The sequence below is a fragment of the Juglans regia genome, chromosome 9, assembly GCF_001411555.2.
Source record: "Juglans regia cultivar Chandler chromosome 9, Walnut 2.0, whole genome shotgun sequence".
Lineage (NCBI taxonomy): Eukaryota > Viridiplantae > Streptophyta > Magnoliopsida > Fagales > Juglandaceae > Juglans > Juglans regia.
In genome coordinates this window covers 1,423,050-1,435,577 of record NC_049909.1, presented here as the reverse complement: position 1 = coordinate 1,435,577, position 12,528 = coordinate 1,423,050, and the positions used below count along the sequence as shown (strand labels likewise).

Here is a 12,528-nt window from a genome sequence, read left to right as displayed (position 1 = left end):
GGAGTTCAAGTTGTCCATGATGCAAAAACCCTTACCCTCACTCAGTCTCGCTACCTATTATCTCTTCTTCAAAAGTTTGGTGTGGATGGTGCAAAACCTGTCTCAACGTCGTTAGCCTCTAGAGTACAAGTCTCTGCTATGGAGGGTTCTCTTCTCCTTGACCCCACTATATATAGGTAGATGGTTAGCTCTCTTCAGTATCTGACACTTACCAAACTAGACATAGCATATGTTGTCCACTTTGTCTATCAATTTATGCAAGCTCCTCATGAGCTCCATCTCATTGCTATTAAAATAATATTTCAGTACCTCAAGGGCACTCTCAACCTTGGTTTGCATTTTGTTCAGAGTCCTATTTCTGCTCTATCTGGCTATTGTAATGCTGACTGGGCTGGTTCCAGAGTTGATTGTCATTCTACCACGAGATTTGCCATTTATATGGGAATGAATTTATCATCATGGGGTGCCAAGAAGCAAGCCACTATCTCACGCTCCACAGTTGAAGCCGAGTACCTTGCACTTGTAGCCACCACAATTGAACTCATGTGGTTTATGCACCTACTCACTAATCTTGGCTATAAGGTGCTTGCTCCTAGGTTGCAATGTGATAATATGATCAGTTCTCTGATAAAAGTCTTGTTTTCCACATGCATTGAACGAAGCACATTGAAATTGATGTTCATTTTCTTCATGAACAAGTTGCATTGGGTTTTATCTCTTTAGCTCATTTTCCTGGCACTGAGCAAGTTGCAGATATATTCACAAAATCTATATGTCATCCGAAAATTTCTCCCAACCGTAGAAAGCTCTGTGTTGGTCCTATCCCACCTTAAACATGAGGGGGAATTAGTAGACAAGTTTACGTGATCTCGGCGGCAACTTCTTCCGTGATCTTAGTAGTGCATGATTCTTGCTCGTTTTTGTAGAATGTCCATTTGTATAATTTTCATGTATAGCAAATTATTCTACAGCTGATAGCTCAGTTGTAAAGGTTAAGTTTGATTCTATTTAAATCAATACAAGGCCATAACAAAGGTCAAGCTATTCTTCTTACAGTTTGATAAGCTAACCATCTTGAATTATATTATGTTATTTTTCAATTTGTGACAAAACAAAAAGAAACATGAAAACCTGACTAACTACCGTAGGCATGCAAGCTAAAGTTGGCTCAGCTATTGTGACTAAAATTCTCTTAGTAAACAACTACATTTTTTCATTAGACTCCAATACTCAAGCACTGTAGATTAATTTACCTACTTAGGTTTGAAACTTTCACCCGCCCCTCCCCAAATAGACCCTAATTGCAAGAGTGATTAGTGTTGTGAAATACTATGCAAAGCATACACACCAACTATGACAAATAAAATAAAAGCTGCAAAAATCTTATTAACCAGAGGAGATTACAATCACTCAATCTCAACTCACACTCTCTAGGGCTTTTTGCTCTCTCACACAATATGCACTCACACAAACAATTGTTCTCTCTAAAAAAATACTTAAGGTCGTCCAACACAAGTCTAATATGATGTATTTATAGTGAGTGGCGCTAGAAACCCTAATCTGGCAAAACTGCGTACTTCACTCGAGCAGAGTGTCGAGCGCGACTCGAGCGAACAACCAAATGAACATTGGCTTGAGCAAAGTGTCGAGCGAACACTAGGGTTTGCATCTGGCTCGAGCGGAGTGTCGAGCGGGACTCGAGCGAACTCTCTTTGACTTACCTTTGCTCGAGCGATTTGTCGAGCCAACTTCGGCAAACACTTTTTCAGCTCCAAAACCTGTCTCCACATATACCCCAACAATTAGACTTCATGTTCACGTTAAATTGTGAAAATCTATTTTTTCTAATTGGTGTACAAAATAAGATGAAGATAATTGTTATGTTTTTGTTTCTTTCCAAATAATATCATATAGGAATAATCATAATATTCTAAAAATAAATCTAAAATATTTTTATTAATTATTGTGTGTAGAGTGTTCATATTTAGTTGAGCAAAAAGGATCCGTACCTACGTAATGAAAGAGTGCTTGTGACCTATGCGAGTACCTAGTAATTGTTCTCGCTTCAAAGTGAGCAGCACAAGAGAAGTGTGAAGCTCGCTCCCTCGAAAAGGGTTTGAAAATCTATTTGCAATATTGACAAAAATAATACGACGGAGAAAAAAATCATCCCCCACTTTTTCCTTTTCTATTTCTCCCCAGTAAGCGAAATCAATAAATAGTAAAAACTGCATTACTATAGCTCATTCTTCCACGTACATGAGCTACCCCATATATGCCACTATCTCATTGAGGCTTCTATCATGGTCATATCCTGCGCGCTTCGGGACCATTCCTTCAGTCATTCTTCATAACTAGTGGCATCTAATATATATATTAATGGTATGGGTGAATCCAACAACTCAGTAATTCATGAGAAGAAAAGTGTGATCAGTACTAGCTGTATGAACAAATGAGCATATTATAATGAGCAAATTAATTACATTGAGCTGATATTAGTGTACAAATAACATTTATCTAATAATAATTAATGGACATACAACGTATAATGAGCAGATAGACATTTAATATGTAGAAATAAGACTTGATCCAAATAAAAGGTATAATACCATAAGCACAACAATTATTAGCATTTTTTTTTTATGTATAATTCAGCCATGATGACATAAAGATCAGAATACCAATTTTCAGTTATTTGAATAAATATCAGACAGGTGACTAGACAAGTAATAATTAATGAAACATAAAAAGAAAAAAGTATTATTTAAACAATTAGTTATGAATTCAAAACAAAAATCAATAAGTACTAAATAATTAAATGATCTACAAAAATGTTCATAGGATTGGCACTCTTTCCACTTATACCGGTAAGACATGATCGATGCTTTTCATTTTCTTTTTTGTATTTCTTCTTCATTCATTTTCCCTATTTCTTCAATTTTTTTTCGCATATTTTTACACGACTCGTGACACTCTCTATTGGTCTTACTAGATCTGGTCTCTTACCTTTCTCTCTCCTCAACCACTTTCTTCTTCTATCCTTTTTCATTGAGAAGTATTGTTATAGTCACAAAGAGATTATACAAAAGTAATCTCATAAACTGACATGATTTCATATGATCAATGAGATTTACTTTACAATAAAAATAACTTTTCAATCTGACAAATCACATTAAGTTGCATCAGTTTGCAGGATTACTTTTGTGTAATCCCTTTGTGGCTAAAATATTTCTTTTTTTGTTTTTCATTCTCTCCTCGATCTCTCTTTTCACCACCAGCTGCTTAATTGCCTTGCACCACACACACGTACGTTTTTCTCACACACCGATCGAAATTCTCTTTCCCACTCACTCCCTTAGCTATGCAGTTAACTTCACTATTTATAGGTAGGTTTAACCGCCTTTAACATAATAAGGGTTTTTTTGTTCAAAGTTAAGATTTCAGCTGCAGGGAATATTATATTCTCGACTGTTTGATAGCTTATTATATATGCCGCCTAGTATAGTAGCTTAATTAACTGCAGAAATTATCCTTCACGCTCGAATATTCATGTCCAGTCTTAATTCGTATTCGAATGTTCAGTTTTTACATTGGAATGTTAATACTAAAAGCATCATATATATATATATATATAGTTTACATTCAAATATATAATTTTGTAATGATTCCTTAGTAAGCCATGACTGGTGCGTACGTACTCTGATCAGTTTCTGTGAGTCGGATCAAGACGAGTTCTTCCGTCACATAAATGGTTTGTTGACTTTTTGTCAGTTTTTCCATCACAAAATTCCCATCCCGTACGTTAAAATATTTGGTCTTGGATCGATTCGACGTTGCCTCATAATTCGTCGAAGAAAGTGAAACACATATATAAGTGATATATATAGAAACAGTTAATTCTCTTATATTTTCCTTCTATATTACAAAAAAAAAATAAAAAATAAAATTAAAATAATCAACTGACCTCGTGTTTAATATATAAGTTCTCCAAATTTTTTATTTTTTAGTTCCAGGGCCTGCAGGAGGAAAGTTCCTCCAAGTTGGGTCATATGTTCCAACAGTACTTTATAAGAATGGTATATAAAGAAGGAGAAAGTATATTTACAATTCGTGCAATTATTGCCTAATCGTTTAAAAAATTTTGAATAAAATATGACCTACATAAAAAGAAAAAATTAATTTTTTAATAATTGACCATACTCTGTTTCAAAGCGATTACGCGACGTTTACGCATTTCACAGTTGTATATAGAAATTACTCATAAAGAAGATATCAATAGTACTTTTATAAAATATAAATCAATATTTTTGGCTGAAGTATGCCACCTACCTTTATCCTTATCATATGAGTCGGGCCATCTTAGCGAACATGTAGGGTTCTATATTATCTATATGATCAACCGGATAAGTTAAGGCTTCTAACCAATTAATTTGTTAAAGATGAGCTAGCATGCATATCCTGATCAACACGTACAGCTGCATATATATATATAGCGGTGGCATTACTATCTTTGAAGTGTTAATCGGGATGAATAATTAAACAAATATTGAATCTTTCCATTCACAACTAAATCCAGGCATGTAGAAGATTTCTAGTCATCACGAGTGATTAAAGGCTGAATTGAAACCCTACTAACTAATTTTGCTATTAATATATAACTTCCAACAGTACCGGTAATAAAAAGACTACCATATGGATCTATATTTGATTTTTTCTAAAATTGCTATTTATTGCAAACCCGCCTCTGAATACTATTTTAAACTTCTAAAACTCTAACCTATAATTTTTAAACAATCAATCTCTTCTACTTTTGTTCTCCATTGATGGGGTCTGGGAGTTCGAAGCTCACCCCAGAAGCAGATGCAGTGCCCGCTAAAATTCGCCCCGCTATACACCGTTGGTTTGAGGATGTACGGAGACGTAAAAATGAAAACATGTCCAAGAAAGAACTCCTTAAAGATGCTGCGGAAGAGGATGAAAGTTCCAGGCCTCATTCTTTACATGACATAGAGAGAAGGAGCTCATCTTCATCATATGAAAGTATAGCATCTTCAATTCCAGCACCGATCGTAGAAGATAAGTCCATTGTGGCATCTGGGCCTTTGGAATCTGAAGAAACAAAATTGCCCGAGGAGCATAAAAATGAAGGGTTATCCGGAAAACAGGATGATAAAGAAGATAGTAAAGAAGAAGAAGAAGAAAAGAAACAGAGTACGGTGGTTGTAGAGAAAGTGGTTGCGGCTGTGGAGGATCACGAAACAATGGAAGAGGAAGAAGACGAAGAAGAAGAAGAAGAAGAAGATGAAGAAAAGGGTGACTATGTTTGCCTTGGATCGCCAAGTTTCAGGGTATATTGCGTCCAGGCAGCAGAAGAAAACGAGGAAGAGAGTGAGTATATATAGTTGAATCTTGCGTATACATTCACACACACAACACAAATATATATATATATAATTTGGCAGGCACTAAAAACCTATTTTACAATGCATGCAGGTAAGAAAGGCAGCACGCACAAAAATTCAACCAGTGGTGATAGTACTGCTGAAAGTTGTTCTGATGAGGTACGACGTGTATGTAATAATTAAAGTAGTGTTCTCTTTCTGTCTCCAAAATCATATTACGTAATAATTATGAGGTGGTTCAGGGACAAGAAAAAAAGACAAAGAAGAAAGGAAACAGAGCAAGAAGATTGAAGAGAGCCATCCGTAAGGGCGGACCAGCAGTAAAGAATTTGATCATATCGGCATCGTGTTACCACCCAGGTTGCACTGGTGGGGACAGAGCCCGTCTTCTTGAAGAAAAAGCAGAAGCTTGATTATCCTAGAAAGAACAAATTCATTCATGTAGCCTTTCCGATTTCTTCATGCTTCTTTTACTGGCTAATTCGTTGTCTTTTCTGTATCGATTTTAATCTGTTATATTTATAGTGATAGGAATGTAACATTATTATTAAATTTATTCTTTGTGTTTTGATATTTATGCTTTATTTATTTATTTACTAATAGCTTGCATGCAAGCTTCATTACCATCATATCATCAAAATGGTTTCCGATTTCTGATCAATATTTGCTTCATTTTCCTCCTCACTTAAAAGAAAAAACTAGTTTATATTGATCAAATTAAACGTAAGATTTGTTTCATTTGTGTGAGAAAAATTGTAATAATGGTAGGTGGTGTATGAAATCTCATATTATTTAAAAATAATAAGTTCTTGATTTTTATAAAGTTTCAATTATATCATTGATTAATTTTTTTAAAATATAAGTCATATAATTTAAATTTTCCATTAAAGCGTTAAAAGAATGGTTTCTGATATAAACGATTACGCATTTTTGACCATTTCCCTCTCTCCCGATTACACCCTTGCCTTTTCTTAACCTTTTTCGGAAGCCTGGAAGCTCTCTTCCCATCAGTCATTTGTCCGTCCGATCGATAGATTGTGCCGGCCTCTAGCTATACGTACGATGCTTTAATTGGCTTTTCTTTTTTTAAACCATTTTGTAAATTTGGTAAATGTTAATTATAAAGCATATTTTACGGCAGCAATCGAGAGAAAGCATATTTTACGGCCTGTCGCACGGCTTTGCCTCTCTCCAGTGTCCTTGTTAATTATTTCGTGAGAAAGTATTTCCTATGCTTTTGTTTTTCTACCTAAAGACTTGTAATTAATATTACGTTGCCATGTAGTGTTTCGTGAAGCATATATCTTGAAGAATTGTTTCAAGTATAATCATGTTTGTGCCCTTAGTTATCATTTGTTTTTACAGATAATATGAGATGAAATGAGTTGAAATTAAACTTAAAAGTTAAATAAAATATTATTAAGACATATATTTTTATTTTAAGATTTTAAAATTTGAAAATTTTGTATTATTTATTTTATTTTATGTGAAGATTTAAAAAAATTATAATAATTAAAAAAGATAAATTGAAAAAAATTGTAAAAACAAGTGAATTTGTGTAAAACTTGGCAGATTGTTTAACTTGGAGTTCAGGTGGACCTTGTAGTTGGACTAAGCTTATTTTGGACTTGGGTTGGGTTCCATTTTATTGGACTTATGTTTGAGTTAAGTTTATAGTGAATGAAAAGTACGAATTTACACCTGTATCTAATTATGCTTGGCTGTTCGATTTTATAAAATTCAGAAAATTATTAAAATATGTTAAGATGGGCTTAGTTTTTAAAGTGGACTTGTAATTTTATTTTTTTTAACAATGGATCTCATTCCATTTAATAAAAGAGGATATATAAAATTGACTTGAAAAATAAGTTAATTATAAACGTTAGTAGTTTTTCAGTATACTTTCGTGATTGCTATGGTCTACTCTAGATAGTAAATATCTAAAGACTGAAGTCTAAGAGATAGCACAATTTTGTCTATGACAGAGATTGCAATAATCAAGTAACAAAACTGAGAAAAGCCAACCCCATCATCACCGCCTAAGCGGAGGGGGGACAACACCCTTCGGACCCTAGTCCGAAGGTACTACGTTTTTGGGTTTTTGTTTTCTTGAAAATAAAGATAGGGCATAAAATAAATTACATTGTGAAAATACTGTAAAAAGAAAAAAATAGTGCACAAAAAGGATGCTGGAAGGAAAACCAACAGTCGATCTTAAGAGATCCAGAGTTGCTGGTTCGGTAGCAGCTAGCACGCGTTGTAGTGGTAGAGAGCTCCTTGGTGGCGCGTGAGGGTTACACGCAGGCGAGCTTTGAATTTTTTGACCCGCGCGTGCTAGCTACGCTCCACTGCGGTTGGGGCCGCATTTGGTGGTCGTGTAGATCGGCGGCTGGGCAACCTCTTGGTGGGGTACGTGTTGGCTATTGGGTGCCGAAAAGTCTCAATCGGCTATTCTTCCTCTCTTTGGCTTGAGAAAAAAATTTAGAAACAAAACCAAAACACTACACAAGAAGAAAACAAGAGGGTGAGTGAAGGAGTGAGGGGAAGGAGTTTAAGCTCCCACCCCCTCGAGCTGATTCTGAAGTTTGGGAGAGTTTAGAGAGAAGGAAGAGGGTTTAGAGAGAGAGAGAGAGCGCGAAGTTACACGTGACGTTTTAAGTGGACTTGTGTTCTAAATCGGGTTTGGCCGGTTATATATCTTTTAGAAAATCATTATACTTTTTCAAGAAAAAAAGAAAGAAAGAAAAGAAAATCATTATAAATATTATTTTACATGGACTAGGTTTTTGCTGTATTTCAAAAATCTCTTATAGTATTTTAAGATTGGCTATTTAGTTTTAAATTTGGCTAGGCTTGATGTTTAAATTAAACTTGTGCTATGAGTACGTTCAGGGTTATTAAGTTATATATTACATTAAGCCGATTATATTTTCAGAAAACCATTATATTGTGCTTTACGTAGGCTTGATCTTAATTGAATATTTATGTTAGCCAGAAATCTCATTCTTACATAAAATAGTTATGGGATTTAAAATATATTACTAAGTATTAAATTATAATTAAACTATAATATATAATAGTTTACAAGAATTTTAATATTAAGTATTATGAACTAAATATTTCCACAATTATTTTATTGTAACGCCCCGAACCCGGTTGGCCTGGAAAATTACTACCTGTCACTTAAGAACATGTTTCCCAACACAATTAAAATAAAACTCCAAAACTTTATTAGTAAAACTCAATCTCATGTACTCTAAATAACCACATTGAAAACTCTACAAAGTCATTACTGCAGCAAAATAAACTAAAGAGTCCAAAATCTCCCAGTAGTCATAACAAACCAAACTAATACTTTCATAAGTCTTACTAAACCCAAGCCCAAGACATAATTAAATCTAAAAGACATTAAAACTAAAGGACATCAGAATTCCTTCTTCTAACATCCTCTCCCAGCTAAATCATGCTCACCAATATAATCCAGGTCCTCAATTGGACTCTCCGCATCATCTGAAAAATATTATGAAGATATGGGATGAGTTATCAATAACTCAGTAAACAGAGGACATATGCTAGCGTGCAAACATGAGCATTTACAAAGTATAGCATGCAGAACAAAATATTTTTCAGAGTTATCATGCAAAACAGAACATATTTTTAAAAGTAACAGAGCGATGGTTTTAAGACTCTTAAAACCCATAATACTTTGGCATAACATAAACTGAGTATCATCATCAGATCAAAACAGAGCATCACACAGAGCAGAGACCATGTTTCACCCCCGTGGTAGGGTTGTGCTAACCCCGATGGCCAAACCAGGCAGAGACAGAGGTGAAATCTTTCCTTTATTCTTCTCGGAGCCCCGAGTGTGCACACAGGAAAGACCACAATAAAATCACTTTGTTTCCAAAGTGGGTGCACTCAGAGACAGAGAAGTTGGTACCAACCCAAACAGAGCAGAGCAGAGCAAAGCAGATACAGAGTCAGATACGAAAACCAGTACACCATGCCAAAGGTTTTCAGATGTTATATCAAAATAATACAGAGTACCAAAACAGAATCAGACAGTTTACACACACTGAACACAAAAGCCAGAACATCTTTCTAAATAAATGCACAACTTTTCATATTCACAATATCGCTCATTTTTTTCAGATTTCAGAAACCACATGACAGAATTTAGCTCATGTCTACACAATGCATGTCAGAACATATTTTTTCTTTTTCACACAGATTTCATGAATAATGCAGATAAGTGACCGATGTTGATCTTTGTTTTCGCAATTTCCATCACAACACAAAATATGCAAGTTTTTATAAAATCAATCTCAGTCTTATTAACTTATATAAAACCTAGCATAGGAACTCCGCTTACCTAGACAACTTAGCTTTTCAGAATTTTCCTCAAAAATGTCGAGTCGAAAATAAATGGTCACCTATAAAAATAATCACCTAATTTCTGTAAGTTTTCAATCAATCACGGATTTCGATATTTAAGCCTAACCTTCTAAAATACCCTATTTTAATATCTCAAAACTTAAAACCCTCATAATCCCAAAATATATCACCACTTTCTAAAAATCACCAATATCGGACTCAGTCCGGCACAACCAACCAATTCACAGTAAATATAAATTAGCGCAGAAATACATTTAAATCTCAAAAGTTCTTTGGGAAAATACTTACAATGCTATAATATAATTTTTGAAAGATCACGGAGATGCTAGAAGCGGCAACGTAGCAACAAAACAGTGCCAAAAGTACTGTGGCCGTGGGTCTCAAAAACCCATTTTTGAACTGGTGTAAACGAAGACCTGAGATTGATAGGGTAGGGCTTAGGAATATCGGTGAAACTAGTGGTGGTGGTGGTTGGTCGTGGGTGGCGGCGTAGAGGGCGGTCGAAAGCTAAAATACCCAAAACGGAAATATTGATGGTGGGGCTTCACCGGTGACAGATCGGAGGTGGGGTTGGGTCCATTGGGTTGCTAAGAGGTCGAGGATGATGTGGTGAGAAGATGGTGGCCGGAGGTGGCGCGACGGCAGCGCAGCGGCGCAAGGGGTGCCGCGGCTTGGTGTGGTGCATGGGGGCTATCGGCGGCGAGTTAGGGGCAGAAATCACAAGGGGGTGATCGCCGGTCGAAGGGGAGGTGAGAGGGAGGGGCGGTGTCGGTCACCACAGACGCACGGCGGCGGGCTGGGGGACGTGCACGGACGGAGAGAGGAGAGAGGGAGAGACGTGCAGCGCGCGGGAGAGGAGAGGAGAAAAAGAAAAGAAAAAAGAAGGAAAAGAAAAAAAAGAAGAAAAAGAAAAGAGGAAAGAGAAAATGTAGGGAAAGAAATGAGGTCCAATCCTCACATCTTGGGTCACAAAAATGATCCAACGGAAACAATTTTAAAACAGTAAGTGAAATAAAATAATTCAAACGCAGTGATTAAAATGAAAATAAATAATTAAACCCAACAATAAGTTAATTTAATTTGAGAAGAAATTTGAACGCATAAAAATAATTAATTATAAGAAAGCACTTCAGAATAATTTTCACAAAATTAAAATCATAAAAATAAACCCACTAAAAATCCAACCAATTTTAAAACAAGAGAATAAAATTTTAAATTAATAACAAATAATCTTTCAATTAAAAATACACTAAAATACGAGGTGTTACATTTATAGATTTAAATAAAAGTATATTATATTTGAAAGACTAGATATGATATTATTGTTTAAATAATTATATGATATTAGTAGTTATTAATTTTAATATATAATTGAATATTTTATTAGATTAAATTCTATAGTATGTATTTAATTAAGTAGAATATTTGATACGTTTTTCTAGAAGTGTTAGTGACGATTTGTACTTCATATAGGTGTCGAGATAATAAATTAGGATTAACAAATAGTTAAATTATTATTACTAAAGCCATATCTTGATAGCCATTTTTACGTACCACGTATGTCATGATTTATGCATGCATATCATTCATCATAGTCCATGAACATGTTAAAATATTCCACATCATGTTTAATTCAACATTTTTTATAATTATGTATGTATTATGTATGTTATACACCTCACATTGCATAAGACACGTAAGTTTTTTACGATCAAGTTAGGTAAGCTTTCTTATCATTAAGTGTAAAATGCGATAAATTTTATAAGATGAACATTTAGATACATGGTACCAATGCAATTTTATAGGTGAACGTGCAAGCCACAGACCTAAGCGTGGTTCACCATAGTATATGCTAGAATACTATTAGCAATTCCCCTTGTGGTCACAAGATATGGGGCCGGTGCACAACCTCGCACACATGGTTCAATGTGTTGGCCAATAAGATAAGTATGATAAGTCAGATAATTTAAAAATAAGTCATGCATAACATGAGCATATGTATGAATGATCATGATTTTAAATTCTCAGTATGAAATGTTTTATGAGAAATCCTACGTTTATTATGTTTACATTGTAATGTGTTTCTTATTGAGTTTTCGACTCATTTTAGTTTTATTTCAAGTTTTTAACCACCCAAGTGAGGATGATAAACATGAACAGGCAGACCAGAATTGGATGGAGCAGTTGATAAATTTCAAACTTCGTAGGATAAATTATTCTTTTTATGACATAAATTTTATTCAGTTTATTTTATGTAATATTATTTGGAGACATGTTTTTGTTAAAAAATTATTTTATGAAATAATTGTTTATTTTATTAAATATGAGATATATTGCCTGGCTATATTTTGTGAAAACACGTGACATCCCTAACCCTAGGGAAGGAGGTGTTACAATATGATTTGATGGAAAATAACTAATATTGCCCTAGTTCAAGGAATATATTAAGCTTTTCCTTCCATATTTAGACAAATTCATCTTCTTAAAGTATTACTTCAATGCAATCAATATAGAATTTGGACCTAGATACTCCATATCAATTTGAGTTTGCACCAACTGATATGGCTTTTGCACCAACAGATTCAAAATCACAAGCGAGATTTTGACTTTTGTCCAATATTTTTTATACGGCGGGACTGTCAATCACAGTTCTAATGTCCATCTGACGCAAAATAAACTTGAATGAGAGACATTCGATGTCAACCGTCCATTTGCCTTCTGGACTTGA

The 12,528-nt window shown here is 34.6% G+C and overlaps 1 protein-coding gene across 1 annotated transcript; it reads left to right on the top strand.

Annotated features, from left to right (window-relative positions):
* The first annotated feature begins 4,790 nt into the window (after positions 1-4,790).
* LOC109021260 (ABC transporter F family member 4-like) lies at positions 4,791-6,036 on the top strand. Its single transcript, XM_019003859.2, has 3 exons — positions 4,791-5,388; positions 5,494-5,561; positions 5,645-6,036. Exons 1-3 carry the CDS (start codon positions 4,824-4,826, stop codon positions 5,813-5,815), a joined length of 804 nt encoding a protein of 267 aa, XP_018859404.2. The 5' UTR covers positions 4,791-4,823; the 3' UTR covers positions 5,816-6,036.
* Positions 6,037-12,528: the final 6,492 nt, after the last annotated feature.